The sequence below is a fragment of the Contarinia nasturtii genome, unplaced genomic scaffold, assembly GCF_009176525.2.
Source record: "Contarinia nasturtii isolate CC-2019 unplaced genomic scaffold, AAFC_CNas_1.1 Cnas_scaffold_129, whole genome shotgun sequence".
Taxonomy (NCBI): domain Eukaryota; kingdom Metazoa; phylum Arthropoda; class Insecta; order Diptera; family Cecidomyiidae; genus Contarinia; species Contarinia nasturtii.
This window is the reverse complement of record NW_022197486.1, coordinates 8,025,462-8,051,545: the sequence shown is the minus strand read 5'-3', so window position 1 is coordinate 8,051,545 and position 26,084 is coordinate 8,025,462. Positions and strand designations below refer to the sequence as shown.

General features: G+C 34.0%; 1 protein-coding gene across 1 annotated transcript in view; it reads left to right on the top strand.

The window, feature by feature from the left end:
- Positions 1 to 25,637, top strand: part of LOC116342151 (protein amalgam-like) — a 77,782-nt gene extending 52,145 nt beyond the window's left edge. The window contains exons 2-14 of the mRNA XM_031769655.1: positions 14,999 to 15,136; positions 15,272 to 15,351; positions 15,560 to 15,728; positions 15,889 to 15,958; positions 16,042 to 16,099; positions 17,781 to 17,854; positions 17,930 to 18,006; positions 19,538 to 19,692; positions 19,990 to 20,054; positions 20,122 to 20,203; positions 20,346 to 20,504; positions 21,395 to 21,677; positions 22,970 to 25,637. Coding sequence (XP_031625515.1) covers positions 14,999 to 15,136; positions 15,272 to 15,351; positions 15,560 to 15,728; positions 15,889 to 15,958; positions 16,042 to 16,099; positions 17,781 to 17,854; positions 17,930 to 18,006; positions 19,538 to 19,692; positions 19,990 to 20,054; positions 20,122 to 20,203; positions 20,346 to 20,504; positions 21,395 to 21,677; positions 22,970 to 23,124 — 1,565 coding nt within the window. The 3' untranslated portion in view covers positions 23,125 to 25,637. The remainder of the gene's footprint in view (positions 1 to 14,998; positions 15,137 to 15,271; positions 15,352 to 15,559; positions 15,729 to 15,888; positions 15,959 to 16,041; positions 16,100 to 17,780; positions 17,855 to 17,929; positions 18,007 to 19,537; positions 19,693 to 19,989; positions 20,055 to 20,121; positions 20,204 to 20,345; positions 20,505 to 21,394; positions 21,678 to 22,969) is intronic.
- The last annotated feature ends 447 nt before the right edge of the window (positions 25,638 to 26,084 follow it).

Genomic DNA, 26,084 nt, shown 5'->3' with positions numbered 1-26,084 from the left:
CAAATGTTTGTTCACACAGCCTGTATGTTTGAAATGGTTTCATTTAATTATATATTTCTCGTATAAATTCGTTTCTTATTTCGCACTCGCCCAAAGTGGATTTCTTTTTTTATGTATATAAAAACTATGGTGCGATTGTTCAATGATTGGACAAATGGTTTTTTATTTCACTTTTCTACTTCATCTCATTCATTCATTTTTTTTTTTTTGAACGTATGTGCATTGTTTGCATCCGATTTTTCTCATAAAAACCCCAGTCATCCAACACACTTTTTGAAAGCATTTTAATTATGTTTTTTTTTTCGTCGTGACGAAAGTTTCACTTCGGTAAAAAAAAGTTTCTATCGCACATTGTGTGTATAGCAAAAATTGAATTGTTTCTACTTTGATTTCATTTTACGTTTGTTTCGGTGCAAAATGTAACCCATTTCACGGGCAAAACATATAACGCATTCCAAAAACTGTTTGGAAGTTTTGTGAAAGTATTAAGTTGTCAGGATGTGAACGGAAAATGTGAAGTTTTAAGCATCAAATATGGTGTTAGATTTCTTTGGCGTGAGCCAAAATGAAAATAAAACAAAACAAAATGAAAATACAATAATAAAATCGATTATCGACGGTTTTTAAGTCGATTCACAGTGACATAACACGCAGCTTAAATCGAACATAAGACCATCACAAGCTCGTGTCAAATAAAAGAAAAGCGCACCCATTCAATTGCTTATTTTTCTTTAAGCTGTGCGCATATAGAACATTTGAAGAAGAAACAAACAAACGATCTAATGAAATTAAATAAAAGAAATGCAAGGCACAAAAAATGGCAATACCATAATAAAAACGAAGACACACCAGTAATATAGTAAGGCAAAAAATCACATGAATCAACGGAGCGACAGATCGAAACTCGAACAAACAAACAAAAACATAGAAGCAGCACAAGAACAACAACAGCAGCAGCAGCCACATCAACAACAGAATACACATTACAGCAAAAAGAATAACATAAAAAGTTGAGCGCATAAATATATGAGCATTCATTTTAAAACACATGCAGAGAGACGAAATGCAAAACACAAACGAAGCGTTCTCGCGCAACACATATTTGAAATTAATGTAAAACCATAAAATAAACAATAACTGACAAGCAGCACTACAGTGGAAAACGTAAAAATAAACTCATGGCTTATATTTCTCATTTTTTTCCTGCTTCTTCTTCTTCTTCTTCTTTCGTGATCCTGCTTCACATACTCAATTCGTTTTCTCTCTCTCGCTCGCTCGTTCATTCTCTTACTTTTTCACACTTCTATCCGTTCATTTCATATTATTTGTTGCTTTTTGCATTTTCCTCTGCTTTTCACCCGTTGAACGCATCACCAACATTTTGGTGTCAGTGAAAAGCAAGAAGCTCGCCGAAAGAATACATATTTTTATTTCTATATACGACACGCAACGAGCAATACAGCACAAATGAGAATACAAAAAAAGTCATGTTATGAAAAGTGCTCAAAAAAAACGGCTCATAATTTTACGGAAAACCATACAAATGCCGCAAACTTAACCTACCATACTATTAAAGTGAATGAGGACAATAATGCCGCTGCAATTGAAAGGGAGTGAACGTGAGTAAATGTTCGCGAGAGTATCAGAGAGAGAGAAAGAACACCCGAACCAAACTGATAAACGACGATGGCAAAAAAATACACATTTTTCTATTCATTTTCTTTGGCTCATATGGAATCGTTATGTGCTCAGGCCGCCTATTGGTGAACAAGGTGTTCAAGTACATCATGAGCCTTACCATTGTCGTCGTCGCTGTCATTGCGCACATTTTTTCAACAATTTCATGAGAAGCCTGGTCCCTTGTGTTTTTGTCTATATTTTTTTTTTTCGTTGTTAGTTATTATCATTATGTTGATCTCACCGCTCGCATTTTTCTCGGTTGCACACAAATTAGCTGCAAAACAACTGCAAAGATGTCTTAATCGATGTGCCGGGATTCGTCGAATCGTGTGGTTTTTATTGTGAATATGAAGCCATTTACCGAATGACGGTATGTTGTAACCGAAATGTATGCTTCAGTTCATTTTGCAACTGTCTCGTATATGTTTTATTGTTGTCATTGAGCTTCTTCCCATATTTTTCCCTTTTTATGCTTTCGGTATCATCATATGCGTGCGTATTTATACTTTACTCACATTTTTTTTTTGGTCTTTTATGTATCTTATTATTATTGTGTGTATGAGTTGTTATTCAAATCGTATACAATTCACTCGATGTTTTTCGTGATTTTTCCAATTCATATAGCTGTCAGCAATCGTCACAAGGCAACCAACAACTTGCCACTTCATACTTTCAACTTCCTAAAAATCACTCCGATTTCAACGTTCACGTATCACAAAAACACGCATTCTGTGGCAATCGTGCTTTACAAATAAATAGAAAAATGTGCAAAACATGTTTTATGGAGAATATGGAATTTTCTTAATTTCTCATCATTTTCACCTATTCTTTTCCTTTTTTTTTTTGCTTTTTCACCGAAATAGGCGAGTAAATGTATTTCACTTTGTTCGACTCAATGGGATTCTCTTGCGTTGACTCTGTCTCGGTAAGCCAGTTAAAAGTTGGAAGTTTTCCATATTATTCCAATCTCGCTGTCATAAACTGAAAAACAAAAATAAAATAATATTATATTCACTTTAACTCATATGTATATTTACATTTATATACTCTGTCGCAATCACGCTGTTGCTGTTGTCGCTCTTTTGACTGCCGCTGCCATTGGCTTCCTTGACTGCGTTGGTTGCAATGCCTGACTTAACTCATACACCAAATATCGTGCTTTGGATACGGTCACACGCCAAACAATAGCATCAAAACTTTTATAATGCATAAACACAATATTATCGTTAAGTTTGGCGTAGTTTGAACAAACATTTACATTCGCCAATGTGCTCATTGAAAAAATTCAGATTTATTGAATGTTGTTAGTTTTTTTTCATAAAATTATTTCGATTACTTTTGTGGCGCAGAATAGATCATTTTGTAGAATTTCGGGTTCACCAAAAATGGCTTATATTGTTCCGAGGGACTGAAGGGTCCCGAACGGTTCCCGGCTACACGATCTTGGCCGCATCCCGGCCGAAAAATATTTCGGGTCGAGCTCGAGCTTCACTTATTCTACATTACGCCACTTTTTTTCTTCTCGAAATCATGGGAAAATCGAATTATATACATTCGAAAATTACATGCATAAAAAATCTATCAACAAAAAAAGAAGCAAAAAAAAAACAATTTAATTGAGAATGTGCGAAATTCAGAGTCTAATTTTTAGACATATTCTGCTAATTTATACAAAATCATGGTTTGAAGACTCATCAAAAACCCCAACTTTACGTTCCACGTGGGTTCTTACGTAAGCTTTTAATATTTAAAATAGCTTTTTTTTCTGCTTCTTGCGTATGTTGTGTGAAAGTGGCATATTTGTTTGGCCAACTCACAAAAAAACTGCACCGCCAAAAAGAGTCAAAAGTTAAACGAAAGTCATTTATAGTTCTTTTTTTGCCATGTGAAGTGTTTACATTACGTGAATTTTGAACTCGGTGTGACCGTGCCTCGAGCGTATGAGTATCGTTGTTATGATCATCATCTTGTCATAAACGTTTTCATTTCTGTTGTTGTCGTTTTTTTGTTTTTGTTTGGCGAAAAACTTTATAAAGGAATGCGTTTTGCTTTGCTCTCTTTGTCTCATGTGCCAATCCTAAGTACTTTCTGCACAATACCAATAGGTACACACTAATGTGTTTTTATGTCGGAAATTTTCATGAACAGAGAAATAAATCAGAAACGAGTATAGAAAAGATGTGCAAAAGCACGAAATAAAGAAGCATATGGGAAGGTAGAAAAAGTTTTGCTTGGGAAAAATGCCTTGGAATGTGTGTATGTGTATACGTACAAATACGAGATGTGTACTGTTATGCATACCTATACGTATGCACAGGTTTTTACTTCGGGGTGTGAGAGTATGAGCCAGCACACGGTAAACGAGATGCACAGACATACTTTGTTTAGTGCATTCAATTCATTCTTTGCTTCATGTGATTTTCTCGTTCCATTTACGTGCAAAAACGTGAGAAAAAGAGGGTGCAGAGAGATACGAAGAAAGAAAGAGAAAGAGAGATATAGAGAAAAGCTTTGAAACGGAGAACGTAACAAAGTTGAGTTAATTCGATATTTCGAGAAAAGAGTTCATATTATCTACAATGCAGAAAATTGAATAAAACACATTTGACATTTATCGGTTGAACATCGAACAGTTTGATGCTCCGGGTCTGCTCCGGTAACATTGATGCAACTGACAATATCAAAAAGTTTTTCTTTCTACAACGGTGTGCTTCGTGCAGATGTATGTTCTTCTTCTTCTTCTGTTTTCTCGTTGCGCTTCCTCTCATTTCAGTTTTTCTTATTATTTTTCAATAAAGTGAATAAAAAAAAACCTCATCGTTTGGTATGCAATCACATTTATGCAATGACGTATACATTTCAATCAGAATTTCGATCAAACATATATTGAATGAGTAGATTTATTCTATTCGAACATACTCATGCTTGAAGAAGAGGACCATCGAAACAAAAATAATATTGTTTATTTGCATACAAGTAGAAAATTTGGTAAAATCATAACAATGGAGAGAGAGCGAGAGAGAAAAAACGCTCAACGACTTTTTTTTGCTGCTTTATTTCACTTCTCATACGGTTCGCCGTATTTTTCATTTTCTCTCTGTCTCATTTGAACCATTTTTTTTTTTCATCGGCAATTCAAAAGACTTGTTTATGAACATTTTCGGAGTGAATTGTTACGATAATAAAAGACATTTTTGACATCATATTTACATTGAATGAGTTCATTGAATGAGCAAAATCTGTTAGAATTCAGTGGTGAAAAATGTTTGGAATTTTCATTTTATTTTTTTCCGTTCTCATACAAATCGCGTGTTTTCATTTTTCAAACAACGATGAAGGCGATGGCATAAATTCATAAAGCTGCTATCATCGACTGGATAAAAAAAATGTGTAATGTAAAATATAAATAGAAATATGTGGATACATAGATTTTTCTGAGAATTTTTCGATAGATCACCTTTAAAATCGTATAAATGATCAAAATCGTACGCACGAATAGATTAAAAGGTCCATCAAAGCATAGCGAAATAAATGTCTTCTTTTCATCACACTTTGATCACAAAACCACACACCAACTATGAATAGAACAAATCGTTAGAACTTTATTTATTTATTTTTATCATTGAAGCAATTTCATATTGTTCATGGGAATTTTAAATTTACGTGTATTATATTAAATTGTGACATGGAATCGGCAATGATGGAGACAGCGTATTAAAAGTTTCGACGGCATTTCTTTCCCATTTATATTTCGTTGTCGCTTTATGACGAAAATATGAAATATGTGCTCGGAAGTGGTGAAAACATTTTTTTTTTCATAATATGTTATATATTCCAAACAAAACATTGATGATTTCACGGGAAACATACTCAATGAAAGTCATATATTAAAATATATAATTTTAACATGATTTGTACAAAACAATGCCATTTATTTATTTTAATTTTGTTATATTCGAATGTGAGTCATAAAATTGAGCGCGTTGATTTTCCACCCACATCTTAATACGTGCAAAAGAGCGAGGAAGAGAGAGAGTGAGAGTGGGTGTGTGTGTGAAAGAGTTTTCTTCCAGCGTTTTGTTTTAATTGTCAATAAAACTGTAAATTTGCGCATATGTTCATTATATTTATGGGTACGAGAATTGTGAAGAAAATTAATTAATGCATTGCTTGACGTTGGCAATTTTTGTTGAAACTTAATTCAAGCGTTCAGTGCTGTGAGTTGCTTTATTCCTTTCTTTCTCTTTCTCATTTAAATAAAATTCGAACTTAATTAATGGCAATTTTCAATGAGTAAGTTCCTTAAATCATCGCTTGAATGAAACTGAATGTGTGTATATGTGTGTGTGTAATTTATGGCTGGATGAAAGTTCGAGAGAAAGAGAATGTGAAAGAAAAAGAAATTAAAGCGAAAGTTGAAGGAGAAGGTGTATAGGTGTGCAGTGCACATCATAGCAAAGTGGTTTTCTGATGTTGGTTTGAACAGTTGTAATTCTAGGACATTTGAAAGCAAACATTAAAAAAATACTTCCATTGACATGGCAAAGACATATGTCATTTTGTTACTCCGAAAACCCAAAGCTCAACAAACTTCACTCAAATGGCAAGAATTCTCGTTTCAAAAGCCATTCGGTACAGTTGAAAGAGCAACGAAACGAAAATACACTGACGCCCTCGCCCCCATCCCGCTGAAAATGTTGTCGAAAGTTAAAAGGGAAAAAAAAGAATATGCTGTACAAACATTAAAAAGGCACACAACAAATTTGTTCGAGAACGTAGAAACATATGTATTTAATTTTATCTTAAAAAATTACAGTGTACAATTTAGTGGGTTTTTTTTCACTTTCACATTTATTTCGTTTCGTTCTTTCGTTCATTTAGCTCTTGCTCTCTCCCACTCTCTCTCTCTTTTTCGCTCGCATATTTGCGTTTGTTTCTTGCGTTTGTATAATTTGTGTGTGTGATTATTACGAATAAATAATATTTTCGTTCGCATTTTTATTAATGATTTTACTCGTGTGTAATATGTTCCTGCATGATTGTAACGATGCATGTGATGGCAGTGGCAGTGGCAATGGTGGCGATGTGATTTTTTAATATTTTACTTTTGCACAAGAATTTCAACATACACACAAGCGCGAGCGAGAGCAAGGCAGCCCTCGTCTATGCCCATACATCACATTCATCATGTTCCAAAGGCAACAAACGGCAAAAAGGTAGCCTTGTAGCATAATCATTGCTTATTATGTGATTTGAGGAATGAACAGCATTCAAAATAATACAGTTTAACTTGAGACGCACAAATGAACCGAAGCACAAAACTTTTATAAAAACAAATGAGTACAAAGAAAGAAAAAATACACCCAAACGAACAATTTAATGGAAATATATGCATATAGGTATTTGTTATGACGTAAATGATTTGCCAGCATACAAACGTAAACCAGCTCGCGCGTTTACATTCTCTCCATTGCGTCTTGCTCTGCCGCGTGCCGGCGATATTTTCGACACATGACTTACTTGCCCGCTTACCTTTTCGTTGTATTTTGTTGTGGATTTTAGAATATTGGTTATTTATATTCATGGTTTTGCAATGGGGTCCTCGTTAATATATAGAACGCGAAGCGAAATATACACAATTTCTCTAAACTACAAAACGATAAACAAATAAATGTAAATATGTGTGACACGCTTTCTTTCTAGCCGTTTTCCTCAATCTGCACTTTTCGACCTTCCCCCCTGAGTCATCCGTCGCCTTACACATGCCGTTCTTTCTCTCGACTTTTGCATTTTACACTCAAACTCATTTTGATCGCAAACTTTGCACAGTGGCACCCATGCTACACTCTCTCATTTCTCTCTCTTTCGACCATGCCATCAAACAGTTCCAACTGCAACATTTTCACAATCACACTTTTTTACTCTCTCTCGTGCGCGCTCGCGCTCGCGCTCACTCCCGCTCTACATTGTGCCTTTGAAAATTGTTTAACATTTTTCGCTTCAGACTTACAGAGACACATTACATGCGGCAGGTTATTTATGTTAAACACACATGCATATGCTAATATCATAAACTAGAAGTCGAAGACGAAGGAAATGAAATGGAATGGAATACAATGTTATTTTCATTTCATAATTTCGTTCATAAAATTTATTTCTTTATTTTCATATATTACCTTTTGTGTTCCTAAAACGGCACTAAATTCACTCCATTTACTTCGTTGAAATGGTGTGTGTGTGTGTGTGTGTGTATGTGTTTGGCAGTTAGTTTAGTTATGTTCCTGGTGTATTCAGCTTATACGCAACGACCGATAATTGCACAAATAGAAATCACAACGCAACGAAAACGCGAATATATTTTATATATATTATATTACGATGAATGGGCACATATTCGCATTTACACCTATTTCAAGTTAAAATAGTCCCCTTTTCCACACACACACACACACACACATCATTCCCATACCCCAGCAATGAAAAAAAAAATCTCACATGAACTAATAATATCATGGAAATAGCTTGTTATAATTGCTGTTCATGTTTAGAAATTGCCATCGAAACCCATTGCTGCCGCCGCGCTCTCATTATGATCGTATGAAAACTTACGCACAATATATCGCCTTCAATATAAACGCACATATATGGTATTGGTTGTGCTGCCTTTTGTTTCATCATATAACTTTCATCAATTCCGAAAATCGGGGCTTTTGTTTTGGTTGAAAATAACATGAAAGCAACACGACGACAAGAGCAATACAGATTACAAGTGTCGCACGTCATTAAAACTTATAGTAAAATATCAACAGCGTAGACATGTAATTATGAAATTCGAAACCGTTCAACACATCTTCAATTTAATGATGAACCCTATTGCGTTAAATTCAAGCGTAATTTGCATTTTACAATTATAGTGGTAAATTAAATGGATCCATTTCAAACAATAAAAAAAACACAAAATCACATTATACATACCTAGATGAAATTCCGAAACAGCATTCGCTCAATATCAAGGGGCAAATCAGTATTAATATGCCGAGAATACCGAATATATTATTACATAACAATCTGTTTTTTTTTTACTGAGAGCACTTGGAACGACATTTTCTTTTAGCACCGACATTCGATTTAGTTTATTCAATATTAAGTGTCGTTGCAAACAAAGTCGTTGTGAGTCTGAAAATGAAAGCATCGAAAGGAGAAAACGAAATCATACAAGAAGATGGCATTACACGATGTAAATTATGAAAATTCCGTATAAAAATCAATCAAATGCCAACTAATTCGCAGTTGTATTGTGCACATGAATAAGAGATTTTCGTTTACATTCATTTCATTTTCTTTGTACTTTCTGATGCTACTGTTGTATTTTGATTTTGATGTTCGACAATAAATGTATTATTTTGATAATTATGCGGTGACAATAATGCATGCGCTATACCAGCATATACGTGAAATAAATTACATGACTGAAACTGATACTTAAAATATAGCAGCACTTTTTCCATTCGTACATCGATACAAAATTTGAAATGGTTTGATCCGTTTGGTATCTTTGTTACCAGTTTGGCTTAGCCCTTGTTCCGAATTCTCAAGAGAAAATGACCGATTGCACAGTCAACACGGACATGTGGAATAAGAGAAAAGCCGTATAAAATATTTGCAAGAAAGAAAGCGAAAAGAGAGGGAAAAGAGAGTACTGTAAAAAAAGTGGCAACTTACATGGAATTCGGCCACAGAGCTGTTAATCCATTGTGATTATACCACAAATTAGTTCCTTTGATGTGAAAAAAGTGAAAAAGTGGATTTTCTCTTTGAGAAACATAAGCGTATAATTTTCTTCCAGCAATGGTTGAATTACGGCATTACCCTCACTTTTTGCATTTCGCATACATTTTGCATGATGTAAAGAAGCGTCAACTGTGCCGAACCAAACAAAACAGGAGCTGTGCCTGCGAAGTGAAAAAAAAAATAAAAATCAAAGTGAAAAAAAGTAATAATCTCGAAAAGCTTAAAAAAAATTTCAAACCAACAAAAATGCTACCCAATAACAAAATGCTTTTCAGTACATTGTCACGCGATTTTGCTCGCAGGAGTGGACGAATTTGAATAACAATTCCATTGGTGGTCGGTTGTGTTGTTTTTATTCTTCTTCTTCTTCTGTTTAATGTTTGCCTAATTGTAGACAATATACTTAAAGTCGTTTTGTGTGTGTTATATTATGGTCTTAACTGAATGCATCCATTTAGCCCCTGAAAACTTATCTGTTTGGATAGATCACAGGCGGAATAATTTTACCGCTTTATTCGAACTATGGCATACTTGGCCTTTGCTCCGACGTTTTTTCATCATCTTCTTCTTCTTCAACTTTCGATTCCACACTTTCATAGTACTGGAAAGTGCTCGGTACATTCTTTTACACACTTCTGTTTGGGCTGAATACGGCTCGCTTTTATGTTGATGATAGCGTACTGCTATGACGAAAACAATATTTACAGATTCAAACAAACTTGAAACGATAAAGTGCTTCAACTTGAGACAAAACGGTTTCAAGCAATTGTTCCGTTTGCATATCTTTGGCATACTTGAGTTTAAAATACAAAATTAAGCATAATTACGGTATTGTATTTCATCCGGCTTTGTTGTTTATATGCATGTGAATATATGTGAGCGGTGTTGTATAGAGTGCATGAGAGAGAGAGAGAGTCTGAAATATTTAACATTGGAGTGAAATCATTTGCGAACAAAGACCATGTCAAGTGCTAATGTCATTTTATGCGGCGCCCTCTGCTGCCAACAGCATGTCACATTTGATTTTCGCATTTGCACGAATCCTATCGCTGTTTCCTTTGCACGAACAAAAAAAGAAGAAGCACGTTTTAAGCCAGTGATGCTTCAGTCGGTGTGACTTACTTACCAGATCATAATGTCATGATATAATTTCTTGTTCTCTTTCTCTTTCTCTATCTTTCTCTAATATAGTCCTCGCTCTTCGGTCAAAGATTCCAATTAATTTTTCAATATCTTTTTCATCGTATTTTCCATTCATTTACAAACATATCCATATTATATTACATAATTCTGAGTAAATTCGCAATTTAATTTATCATTTAAAAACACATTTAATTTAATATTTGTCGCTTGGTGCATAGATTTTGTTTGGCAAAGTGACCTGGATGCTTACGGTTGATGCGCTCAAGAAAGCTACCCAAAAAATGGTGTGGATGCCACCATTCATCTTATTTCTTCCCATTGACATTGTGCTCACAGTCAAAATCTATGGGAGGCTTTGCAACAAAAACAACAAAATGGGAAAAGTTGCGAATTGTCGCTTTGTTTCACTTATTGCAATGGCTTCTTTGGCGCCGTTTCGATATTTTTCTATCTTCCTTGCTCTTTTCCATTCCATATCCTTTCGCTGTTAAATTGAAAACTCAATCATATTCCATTTCATTTCGGTACGGATGTGTTCACTCACAATCATAAAGCACAACGGGAAAAAAAATGACAATCTATTGCAACTGAATCATAGCAATTCATTACATTCTTTGTGTCGTTTCTACATTTGTTTATGTACCATGCCCATTTTTATGGTGGTGCTGGTGCTGCTGCTATTGCTGATGTTGTCTCCTTTTTTTATTGTTTATTCAATATTGTATTGTTGTGAAGAAGCCACATCAATATTAGTTGCTGTGAATAAAAATCATTTCAATCATAAACTTTATGATTTTTGCATATTGCCGTAATAATTTTTCATTTTTTTTCCTCTTCTTCTTTCGGGTGATTTTTTATTTTCGTGCTTTTGATCATTATTGTATACATTTGATTTGTATGGAATTTACGATGGTTCATCTGTTCATTTTAGTTTTGTAGCCCCCAAATCAAATTCCACAAATTAAATACAAATCGTCCAAGTTAATCAAGTTAAAGAAAACTTCTAAAATCGAATACACACTTGCCATGCATATCGAACGTAAAAAAAAAACAACAAAAACAACAACGACCAAATATACCAAATATATAGCCAAACGACCGTCCGCCATCCGACAGAACGAAAAATTAATTGAATTTTCGGCATTTTCTTTACGACAACGGTGCTTAGTCACCGAAGAACAAATCACTGATACAGTTTTGTTTGTTGTTGTTCATCTTTTGTTCTCGTGTATTTTGTAGCCATCGTTTCTTGTTTGCTAGCACATAAATATACATGTATGTAAATGTGCCATAAAGATCGCCTCGATAAACAACAACGGAAAATAAAGCAGAAAAGAAACGGAAATGGCGAGCGAGAGAAAGAGAAAATAAGCAATGGAAAGGAGAGAAGAAAAAAAAAAACAGAACTTAATGGAAAAAGTACGTGAATGCATGAATTGTGTGTATTTTCACAAAAACGGTTCGGCAAACGAAAATCGAGAAAACGTAGAACAGAAAAAAAACGGCAAACAAAATCAAATGAAAAGTCCAAACAACAACCATAAATGTCTGACAAGGATTGAGTGTGTGAAGAAGGAGAGAAAAAAAAACCATTCCACACCGAAAAACATACATACACCACATCCCCGCTAAAATGACCGATTTACAAATGAAAGAAATTGTATGGAGATTCTCATGCAGACACATTATTGTGTGTTTCTCTTTCGGTTAGTTGTGTATTTGCACAAATGTTCATTACATACATTAACGATGACATTCCACCATTTTTTTTATTCCATCACGAATTTCTTCTAAGCGTAAATTAAATTATATGTCGCCAAAAACAGAGCATTTATTCTCTACATACGAACAATTGCATGAGTTCACAAATAAAAACAAATTCAAGCTTTTATTCTATTAAACATAACAAAACAAACCACGCCGAGACACCACATTGTACTCAGGTGGCGACAAAATCATAGACAATCAAAATCACAACGATAGTAATGGCGAGAGAAAAAAAAAGAGTTATAATACATATATTTAATATAGGTGTTTGAGTGTGAGTGCACATAAAAGGGAAGAAGCTTTTTTTATTGCATTGGTCGAGAGAGAGAATGAAAGAGAGAAAAATGCACGGCAATTTTGGAACAGTGAATTCGTTCGGTGGAAAATTAATTATTGACCTATTTTTCATTTTGAATATTATTTGTACGAATTCGGTCCATTGAATTTTCAATTAGGATTTCAATTATTCGTTTTAAATTGAATCTCAATGACGATTGACTATATGCGTGTGCTATGGCCCAAACATCACGGAACCAATCGATCGAATACAATTGTTTGAAAATTAATTAACATTGCATATGTTACCGCTATCAATACATAAATAAACACCTTTTTAATTAATGTCCCAATGAGGTAGAATGGAATTCATCTGCGGCACGGTAAAAGCAATAGCAGTTATAGAAAATAACATCATCATCACCATCGTCAGAGTATGATGGCAACAACAACAACAAACATATATGTTGCACGATGAAATGCGAAATAAAATAAAATTGCTGACATTTATTTAGTTTAATCAGATATTATTGCTTGGAAATCGTTTTATTTATCATTGTGTGCTCTACACACACACACACACTCAATTACAAATTGGATTTGCATAATTTTCGATTCAATAAATTTGCTTTATTCATTATTATAAAGCGGTGCGTGTGTGAATGCGTGCAATCCAATATTGTCCCCATGCTGCCATTCTATTTGCACCATCCACACCATCATCGTTTCATAATCAAACACAAATACAAACAAATTGAACATACGTATGGCTATCTGCATAATATTGTACGAAAAATTATTTTAGATACCATATTTGGAATGAGTACGAATAACGAGGTAAAATTGAAGTGCAATGTGTACAATACATTTAGAGAATTAGTAAATATTGTATATGGAGTTTTAAAATGTAGTTGAAAACCATGGAAAATGCACTATCGAATCAAAAATGAAAAGTGAAAGTTTTCCATTACAAATGAATCATTGCACGCAAAGAACAATGCCAATGTGAATTTGATACGAATTATTTCTGTTGAAGCTATTCTGCGTGACCAGTCGTTTGTGAATGAATAACTGGAAACAGAGAGAGAGAGAGTAGCAAGAGAAAATGCAATCAGATTATGTGGCCAGTTTTTTTCTGGTGTTGTGCAAATGCAAAATTCAAGATCGGCAGAGATGGATTATGTGTTTTATGGATTTCCGAAAGAAAATTCAGTTTTCTCGTATCGTTCGATATTTGATCTGTGATGTGTGCACAAGATGAATCTTTTCGATACATGCAGAATGTACAATCAATATTATATTAACATCAAAATATCATTATTTTGTTTTCTGGTTTTTTCGGTGAACTGAAGAAAATAAAAAAATACAAGCGAAAAAAAACACGTAACGGGTAATTTTCTCGAACTCTTTGACATTCACTTCGTTTGAATGCGCGCCCGTCAAAAATCATTTCGTTTCGCCTCGTATTCTTTTCATATGATTATTATGTACTTTATGTGTGGTGTATGTGTGTGCTTTTTTTTATTTTCATCCAAGTCGATTCAATTTCAATAGAACAAATATGCACGCTTTATTCAAAATACATTATGGGACACATTGAAGAGACGAAGGTCGTTTTGTTAAGCATCAAATATTTGTGATGAATAATATATATGTATACGATTTAGATGCTCCAATAATCCAAATACATGGTTTATTTATGATAATATTAAGTAATATTTAAGAGCAACTGTGAGTGTGAGCGCTGTCAGAAACAGAAATGATATCTCTCGTCTCATGCAAAATCTTCATCTTCTTCTTATTCATGGCACCTTCATTTCACTAGTGCACACTCTCCCTCTATCTTTGATTCCTTTCTCTCTCTCTCACACACTCTCTCTCTCTATCATGGTGAATGTTGCATGTGCCCAAACCTAATCTCATTCTCTATGTTTATGTTTATTATTAACTCGATGTTCGTAGATTGATATTGATATAACATGCAGAAAACCATTGATTTGCTGTTAGTCAGAGTTTGCCATGTTTTTATATTTATTTTCGTTTTCCATTTCCAATCCCATTGATTTTTAGTGGTTTTTTTCCGGTTCAGGCGCCCCTTTTAGTTTCTTTTTTATACAATTTGGGATAATAAATATGATTTATCGCATCGTCGGTATGTGTTTGTATACGTTACTTCTTATCTCTGATTATATTGACCGAAATGTAATTGGTTGGACGTTGCATTCGTACTGATTACACTGAAAAAACTATTTGATGTGTGTGTGTTTTTTTTTCGTTCTCTAATTTGTTTAAATTTCAGCACCAAAAAGCAAAAATTACATATTTTTTCGTTTCATTTCAGGTGTGATAGCATCACCGCGGTACACGGACAACTATATCGAGGAAGACAATCATTCGCCTGGATTTTTAACGATTGGTCAAAAATACAGCATTGCCATTGGTTCGACCGTTGTGCTTCCATGTAAAATCAACGAAACAGGTAAGAAAGTTTAATAAAAACCGTTTTATTAACCGTCACACAACATTCGCAATTTCACAACGTGTGCAGTGTGCATAACCCAAATATATGCAATGTCAAATATATACATATATACCATATTGCTTTTATTATTAGAGCAAACAGGGCATGTGCTTGCTTGGAAGCATGGTATTGCTGTTTTAACGGCTGGCGATGTAAAGGTGACCAGTAATCCGGTAAGATTTATAGTTTTCTGTGCTTTCTCTCTCTCTCTCTCGGTATATATTTTTTTTCTTCTTCGTCTTTCCGTCATTGATTTAATTTCGCAAAAATTTCATTTTCATTTATGTTTTGAGAGTGAAAATTTGTACACTAATAAAATTTTATTATTTTCGGTGGTTTTTTTTTTCTTCGCTCCTGTCCTTTTTCATCATCATATTACAGCGTATACGGTTGATGCCACCGCAAGGGATCATTGATACATCGGCCCGTTCACATTCGAATAGCTACAATTTGGAAATTCAAAATGTTCGCAATTCTGACTACGGTGAATATGCCTGCCAAATTGGATCAATTGTTCCCAAGGAAATCGTTCACAGCTTAGAGGTTTTGGGTAAGTTCACTTTCCATTCGCACACACAGAGAGACATTAAACTCACCGTTGTTTGGTTACGCGCACAATTTTGCGACCTGACACAAACATATGAATTTGCAAATATCTCTCTATATATAAAGAGCAATTGTGTGAAATGTAGCGTCAATTTTTGTTACAGTACCACCAAAAATCGATTATCTCGCACCATCTGCTCGGGTTGAGGTATCAAAAGGTGCATCAATTAAACTGTAAGTGTAATTTTACTCATTTTGTTTGACTCTTTGAAGGCGACAAAAAAAAATCAACTCTTTGTTTTTTTCACCAAAAAAAGTGAATGCAGGGCCCACCCATCGACGAATCCCCCGGCGAAAATCTATTGGACTCGAAAGGTTTGTTGATGGTTTTACTTTCTTATTGTTTTGTTCGAAATGTTCGGTCACCTTTTTGAAAGGGCGGAACCAAGCGATAGAAACACGTTCAGATTGAAATAAAGATTTTGAAATTGAGGTCGATGTTGCGCCACATATTTGAATATTAAACTTACAAATCTTTGTGTATTTATTTGGCATACATTCATTTGTCAGTCGTCATCATCGTTGTCGTGCTCGTCGCCGACGATGTGGTTGTTGTTGTTATGGGGTGGCAATCATTTCCCATTCCATCTATTCGAAAGGTGTATTCGTTCATTAATTTTTATCGAGTCATGTTGTTATATATAGCAAACGAGGCGCTCACATATCGACGACGTTTAAGGAAACGAATCAAATACTACCGGCAAAATACATTTCAACAATTTTCTCTTGAATTTTACATTCGTTCGTTCTGCTTGGTTGTTTGCTTGTTCGATTTGTTCAGGTGTATGTGTGCGCGCGCGCATTTTTTCTATTCTTCTGACTCCTTTTTTTTATTGTTTTAATCTGTTCCGTTTGACTGTTCCACTCCATGCCTTTTTTTTCGCTGGAATCCCTTTTTTTCTTCAAATTTCCTTCCTGTTTACTGTTCGCTTGTCTATTTTTTAATACCCATTCATAATAGATAAGCGCTTTCTGTATTGATGTATGCATATCCAAATACACATGGATTCAAATGGCAGAAATGGAACAATTTTTTTTTTGTTCGTTCCTTCAGCTACCACTTTTTCGTCTTCTTATTCGTTGCCGTCTAGTAGGATAGACGGCTTACATTTCGCTACGACATTCCGCGATGGTGACGATAATGACAACAACCAAACCCCATTGCTCAACGCAATCGAGCGCACCACAAAAGCCTACAGATGAAAAGCGAAACACATATTCGTGTGTGCCTGTGTGCATTAATGTGTTTTATAAGGAAAGGCGAACGAATGAGAAAGAAAACAATGAACAGTGATCGAGTGTTCGTTGCATATATAATCAGAATAAATTTTCATACATAAAAATAACGGTGTACATATTGTTATTATTTGCTTCCTCTGTTTCAATGTTTGGCGAGTGAAAGAGACAGATACAGAGTAGATGGAATGTGGTGGTGGTAATGTCTATTGTTGTGACTTGAGGCTGGTGTGCATATTGAGTTTTGCATATAGACGCTCTCTGCTCGGCAATCAAACAATGACTGTCACCGCTAATTTTCTGATTCGCTTCATTATTTATATTGGCTTTGATGTGGTAATTTTGTTCTGCGAAATGTAATTTTCTTCACCCAATTCTAAGCACCTGAAATTTGAAATGCCAGAAAAGCTTTGTACACAATCGTAGTGCTCTGTTCGGGTAAATGAGAAGATGTCCGTTCTCACATAATACTCGTATCTCGGCTCTGTTTCGTGCATTGATTTTCCAATTGACCAAACTTCGAAAAGGTAAATAGCATCGTATACAATGTGTGTACCCAATTAAAATAATTGCAAAACATTTGCCACATTTCAATCATGGAAAAAAATCACTAGCAGCATTTGATTTTCTATTGTTTGCAATATTAGATACTTGAAGTTTCTTGCTCATCACCATGACAACAACCATTTTCCAACCGGAAATTTATTTCATGCATTTCATTCGATTTTTTTTGAGCATGTTATTGTTTCCATTTTTACAGAATAATGTCATGCCAAATGGAGAAGAGAATGTTACAAGCAGCATTTTGGAAATGATGCATGCTGATCGTCACACGTAAGTCAATTAAAAAATTGGGATCGTTTTTTTTCACATTCAAATTAATTTGTCTATATTATATAATTTGAATAGTGTCGGACACTATCGATGCACTGCTGATAATCGCGTTGGCCAACCCGATTCACGTGAAATTTTTGTCAACGTTTTATGTGAGTATATATTAGAAATACGATTTTAGACATCCAATTCAATTTTGATGAGATAAATAAAATTCTATAAAAATGCTGTAAAATTGAACTTTATTTATTGATAGCCATTGTATTTTCAAATTTGATATGACAGTTAGATTATCCAAACAATGTAGGGCTGAAGGATTTCAGTTCTCTTTGGGAAATGTTTCCTTTAATGCCATAATATTGTAATTTCGATGCCATAATTTTGTGGATTTTTCACTCAAAAACTATGTAATAATTAAATTCAGAAAATTTTCAAATTATGTCATTGAATTTTAAATACTATGGCATTGAAGGAAACATTTCCCAAAGAGAAGTGAAATCGAACATCCCTAATACAATCAATATCACGAAATTATTTGAAAAGAAATCATTTTTAAGATTCATTCACCCGAAATTTTGAAATGAATTTCTTATGTTTTAAAATATTATTATATCATAAGTAGTGAAGTTGCATATGAGCATTTTCTCACGAAATTTTTCAAACCATAAAATAATATTGCACATTTTTGTGGTTTTTGTAATAAAATATTTTTCATCGACTTTATTGACAATGTCTGTTATAAATGATTGACAGTGTAAAGCAAATGTTTGTTCAAAAATTATTTCCTGCTCGAAAATAGAATAAAAATTGAAAACAGACGAAAAAAAAGAGATATCGATGCAAATAATGTAGCAGATAAACTTTCCCACGATACATTTTATTGTCATTCGAAAAATAGTGGATTACAACATTGTGACACTTTGTCATCGAAAAAGAATGTATGGTATGAGTGATTGATTGTGAATGACAAAAATACCATGTAATTATGGAATAAACTCCTAAAAATAGTTTAGCCCTACGAAGTGTGCATGTGAGTGCCGGCAAAAATCCAAATTTAACCATAAACGAACGAAAATTTTAGAAAGTGCAATGTGTTAATGATGAAAACAATTCATTTAATAGAAAACAACATGGGTCGTAACATAGAACAAATACATTGTAATATATTATCTATGTGTGACATGCCCATTCTTTGGGATTTGCATGTGATTATCTCACACTTAACCTCATGTGACATAATTTCCATAGATTTAACACTCACCGAGTCGAGAGTGGTGGCAGTGATGCGATGTGATGCATGTTTGTATGGGAAAAATATGGTACACATCTAGTAGAAAGTGCGCTCCAATTATGGTTTTAAATGCACTGATAAAATGTCTGCCATCGATGTTCATTAATGAAATTCAAAAGCTCATAAAATGATAAAACATTTTGTCCGCATGCAATGCGTGTAAATTATTCGGTGAGTTGGGCTATATGAAGGAAGAGGGGATATTGAGATGAACATGGCATGTGCTCTGTATAATATCTATGTTTTAAGAGCAAAAATCAAATTGTATCGAATCAATTGATTATGGCATGGCATGCATGTTTAGGGATGCGTGGCAACCTCGAAATAAAATGTCGGAAGTATGATAGATTTGATGCGATGAGAGATTTAATTTCTTATCCTATTATTTATAGATGCACCGGAAATTGAAGTCGAACGTCCATTTGTGCATACGGGCGTTGGCCATGAGGCACAATTGATTTGTGTTGTGCACGCGGAACCACAAGCTCATGTGATTTGGTATAAGGAAACAACGCAAATTGGAACTACCGAACAACTATCACAACAGGTACATGCAATGTTGATAACAGACATCATTCAATGGTAAAATTGTCAATACGTGTGCATTCAAACGGTGCACACATTCCATTTTTTTTTTGCTAAAATATTCCAGCCAAATCGTCGACAATTCAACACTTAACCAAGAGTCATATTGTCAAACTGTGTATGTGTGTGTGGTATGGGAATTGTTGTGTAAAATCCTGAATTTTGCGTGAACAACCATATCGCATATATATATACTATCGTATAGTCTTTTTGAATTAAATTCCATGCAAATGATCAAATTTGATTGTTAATTTTACAGAGTCGCGGAAATCGACACACACTAACCATTCGCAATGTCACTTACAATGATTTCGGAAACTACACGTGAGTATACTGACGCGCCTCTAATAATTCGTAAACATATTTTTAAATCTGTTCTTTTTTTTACTAGTTGTCAGGCATCAAATAGCCTTGGTAAGGATCGTGCATCACTTCAACTCAGTGGCATTCCATCGGTTTGCACATTTGATTCGGTTAGTAATATTGAACAATTTTATTGTGCTACTCGACTTCAAACCACTTGAATTCGAAGACAAATAGAAAAAATTTAAATAAAATCGCATCTGTTTCATGTATCTCTCGAATGCCCTCTGAATGTTTCATTAAATTTTGCAGCCTACACTTAGCAATCACCGTGATCAATACAATATCTCGTGGGTGGTACAAAGCTTTTCACCAATTCTCGAGTATCGGCTATTCTACCGCAAGCAAGCATCCAGCAATGGTAACGTGAATCCAACCAGCAACAACGATGTCATTCACTATGAAAAATTCGTATGTATCTAAAATGGTTTTTATTCAATTCTAACACTATATTCGATACTGTCTACTGATCTATCACTCGTTCATATACACACACATTCTATATTACTATGGTAGTTTTATGGCAATCCTTCGGTCTCCACTATTTTGCTAACAAGCTTCCATTGTTGCTTTTGTTTAGAACTATTTTCAAATGTACCAGTCGTTGTTGTCGCCGACAACGATAACAACAACCACAACGGTTTTTCCACATTGAAATCAACAAATGGTGCGACATGCGATAAATAAAAATAAATTTCCATGTAAACAACAAATAACTTTTATTTGACCACATTTCTCTCCATCTCTAGCTCTGCGATTCTTTCTTCTTCTCCTATTCATTTCAATGTTTGTCGTTTTTGCATTTTGTGTGCTTTCAATTATCCAAAACACCCTTTTTCAATTCAGTTTCATATACCAACAGTTTTTGATTCCATTTACTAATTTTTGCATAATGAACACAAATTAAGACAAAAAGTCGGAAAACAAACGACGCAAATGAAAAAGCGTGAAAAACAGTGACACCATGCAGACAAAAACCAAAAAAAATTGGACACACAAGATGAATATATCCGTATGTATTCAATTTGCCTGTGGCTCATTTTCTTCAGTACTGTACGGCCCAAAACTGAAACGAACAACGGACCGTACATCTATCCTACTCTTGTATGTCTATCACATTTTCAACTTCCGGGTAAACTGTAAATTTGTTTATCTACGGAGGATGATTCTCGTGTCTTTTTTCTTCTCTTTCTCAATGCTTTCAACTATATTTGTGTGTATGTGCGTGTCATTTCTCTATTTTTTAACTCTCTCTCTCTCGTACACACACACACTCATTGTTTTCATTCGTTCTTTTTCAGCCGAACAATCACAATAATTTTCTATCAACGTCACAATTTCATGGCGTATACGAGCGTCACGCCGAATGGGAAAATATTGTTATTCCGCAAATGCATCAGTATAATAATCAACAGAATCATCCGTATCAACACATGACAAATAACCACAATTCTCGTCACAGAATGTCATACCTAATTAAAAGTCTAGCACCATCTAGCAATTTTGAGGCACGAGTACAAGCACGAAACGATCATGGATGGAACAAACTTTCGAGCACTTTTCATTTTTCAACACGAGCAGAAGGTAAGGATTACTTTATTTGCCAACACAAAATCGGAATGAGACTATATCATTTCGAATAAATATATGCAAGAAAAAGAATATCGAAATTTAAAACTCAGACGCCGGGGTAGAAAGAAATGAAAAATATACTCAATGGCATAATAACTATTACCAACGCAACAACTACAATTCAGCTACATCGACAATCTCTATACCCCAAAAAACAGAAAATTACCAACGATTCAAAGCATGCATTGCAATGAGCAAAAATCGTATTTTCCGTATGCTATTTCAGTGCTTTCTTTCCTTTCATTTCGACATACTCAGAATAACATCGACAATCGAGAAATCAACAACCCTCAATGGGGCTAGTAAATGTCGTTACGAAAATGAAACCGTTTCAATTTCTGTTCAAGTGAACGATTAACAAATTTAAATGACGCTTTTTTCCAACGAATAAACATATGAGATTCAAATTATTAACACCATTTATATTATACGGTCTTATTGATTTGTTTACCATAAAAAGTACATTTTACGGCAGTATGATTTCATTCATTGAATTAGAAAATGACAATTTTTTTTTCTCTCAAGAAGATTCCTTTGTTTTCTCATCAAGTTCTAAATATCTGAGGATGTCATTTGGCCTCGGGTTGTATTTGGTTTGTGGATGAATAACTTTATATGTCTTATTCTATGCAATGTAAATGTATTAAATGTGAGTGGAAAATGCATTTTATACGTTTATAATGGATTTAATATGAAATTAGTGTTTCGGTCAAAAAGGAACTTCTTATTGCTATCCAGGGATTGCTATCTGGAAAAACGTAAATTTCCTGTCGTTTATTTTTTTATTCCATTTCATTTATTAAGCAGAAAGGTTTGCACATATATTTTTTTTTCATTCGTTTAATCTCTCTATCTCTGTTTCTCATTCAAATGTTTGTTGTGTGGAAAGTTTTTCTCGAGTGTCTGGTATGTTGGTGCAAAACCATTTGAACGCAAGCTTATTTTTTTTTCTCTTAAGTTTATGACATTTAGATGTTAATCACATTTTTGGTTTGGGTAAAAGTCCTTCGATGTCAGATATAATTCTTTGGTCAATGTTCGACGACAGTTTTGATGTGCTGAACTTGTTAGTTGCAATATAGTTTAGTATGCTTTTTCGATGGCACTTTTTCAACTTGAAAAACATTCATTTTGAATAATTGACTGAGACCAAATTGAATTGTGTCTCTTTTTCATTCTCGTTTAATTTTTTTGTTTTTGTTTTTCTTCTCTCTTTTATACAAACTTTTCTTCTCCTTCTATAGATTTGGAAATGGAACCATCTGCACAGCCAGCCGTTGCCAAGACTGCCGGCGTATTCGACAAAGATAGTCACAGCAGTTCATCAGTAATAGTCAACTCGTTGACCAAAAAATTATCCATTTTCATATGCGTTTTGAGTATAGCGCTTTGCTTATGATCCATTTAACTAATTTTCATAAATCTTAGAGTTGTATAAATTTGCGAAAAAAAAAGTTAAATGGACACACACACACATACATATAACATTGAAATACAAATACACACCATCCACTTTCTCTATCTCTCGGTCTCAATCTTTTTGTCTCGGTGTACACAGTGAACAATGTCGACGGTGGTACATATTTATTTCGATACAAACACTCAACCCACATATTAGTAGTATAAATGTATATCGGTTACGTGAGAGTAAAATTATATCTGCTTGTATTGTTTAATGCCTCCTCCCCCAAAAGAAGAAATGGTTTTAAATCAACCACATATGCTTACCTCATCGCAACACAAACACATTACACACACATGCATACATTAAGTATTTGTATCGAAATAAAATTTGAAACTAAATGAGAAATTTAAAAGCTTGAGAAAAAAAAAACTTAAAATGAAAAAAAAAAACAAACACACAGACATTGACGGCGACGAAAGCATCACTTAACCAATTTTATTCTTCCTGTTTGCGCTCAAGCATCCGAGCGTAATCACATAAATTCAACCGGGATTCCACTAAAAAATTATATCAACTACTATAATTTTGTGTTTAACTTTTTGATTTCTATGTAGCCAAACACCAATCATATATTTAAAAAAAAAGGAAGAAGAAATCAACAAAAAAAGTAGACACTTTTTGTTCGCGGGATGATGAGAGAAGAAAGATATTCTGTATAAAATTAAGATTGAATGAAAATACTCAAACGTTAATGCTTGTCTAGTGGATTTAAACATGCCGGTATAGAAAAAATTTTCATTTCAACGTTCGTATGTGTGCGAGATATGCATTTTGGTATTTGCTACCAAAACGGAATAAGGAAAAAAAACGGTATATAGTCGAAGCGTATAAGCATAGACAATCCCAAGAATTTGAAGAGAGAAATTATTGACGTCGGCTATCTTTAATCGATATTTACAAAACAAAGCAACAAAAAAAGAAGAAGAAGATAACTTTTCACTAGTCGCCATTGAAACAAAGAATTAGCTAAGATTCACACAGATGTTGTATTTTATGATTTAAGCTCGAATGGTCGCTTTTAAATTGATAGTTTTTTTTTGTCGTCTGCACAAGATTCTTCGACACCTTAAACGAAAAACTATTCTTATATGAAAGAAACTTCCCCATCCATCACCTCACACAAATATTTACCTGGAGCACAACATAAAGATTTTTGACAAACTTTTGACCAGCTCGACAGCTTTTGAAAATCACAAAAAAGTTATGGCAATATATTTTCAATGAGGTTTTTCACAGTTTCACACAACAACACGAGCAGATCTTAATGAACAAAGCTATACTCATGCTTTTTAGTTTTCACATTCATAAAAATACCGGTCATTCCTTTCTGTCTCGAGTCGAAATGATTTTTTGGATGTATGTGTATTCGAGCAGACACAAAATGCAATTACTAACGACCATTTGGCTTATGTCAGTGCTAATGTTTTCTGCATACGTTGAATGCACATCAGTTTTTACATACATATATATATATAAACTATATTTTTTTGGCTAAATTAATTTTAAAATGACAAAATGAAAAACTCACATATGTGTAGTGTGTATTGTGCAGAAATTCAAACGATTTAATTAAACACAGAGATATAATTCACAATCTAAAACTTCAATACACATTAAGTGGTTCAAGATAATGCGCACTTGTACAACAACCTCGTTTTTTTTCTCTAACATTATACCGAAAATTAATTAATTTAGTTCTTTTTTATGCAAAAAAAAAACAACTTTTCATACATTTGCGAATATTACCACAATCGAATAACTTAAACAATTTATGGCGACAGCAAAAAAAAATAAACACATGCACTTTGGAAAACTTAAATTTCTCAACATTTCTTGTTTGGAAATTGTATGAATGAAATTTCAACTTCTGAGAAAGTAAATTCAGCCAAAAAAAAACAAAATGAATAAAAAAAAAGTGTGTTGTCGGTAATTTATGGGAGGAAAAATTTAAGTTAAGATTACATTTAACATTCATGATGTGAAATTGTGTTCAAATGCTCAAATTCACAATTTCTCCATATATGTCTTCATTTTGATAAACGCATACGGATCAAACAAAGAAATATAAACCGACTATTTATTAATTTACTGTTCATTTACTGTTCGAATACTACCGACTTTTTGGCCACAGAAAATGTTCGCGATTCGTACAAAATGGAATCGTCATCATTGTTACTTTTTTCCGGTCAATATAATGACCGTATCATAATAAAAATTTGCCCCCGCATTTCACACGCTATTAACTCAAATTTCATCGTCGTACATCAAAATATATCAACAAGTTTTTATCGCGATTTTTTTTTTTTTTTGGATTTTGTTTGTTATTCGGAGAGATAACGAAGATGGATATAAAATCGCAGCATATTTCAAGTAATTGCTATTGCTAAAGAATGAAAGAAAGTTAAGAAAAAAATGGATGTGGCGGGAACAACAAATAGAAAAAAAAACACAGACACACACAACTACACTCTAACCAGAACTAGGGAGGGAAAGAAAAACTGTTTGACTTAAGTTGAGACATAAAATTTTATTAGCGTAATCTCATAAAAATGGCACAATTATCAAATTTTCATTACAAAAAAGGTATACACATCAAGTTTATCAGCTGATACGAAATGACGGCATCGCATGCCAATGCTCGCTTTGCTGATTCGTTCATTTGTTTCGCTCATCGCGTGTTCGCATCATCATCGCCACCGCACCCGCAAAACCAAGAGCACACGAATATCACATCTTGAGGGTGTGTGCGCGCGGTGGCGGGATGTGAATGTGTGTCGTCTACCAATATCGTCAATATCGGACAGCTGCTAAATTTCATGATTATTCATAATTACAATTTAACACTTTAAGTAATATTACATTTTAAGAAACAGCAGATGCGAACCAAAGTTATG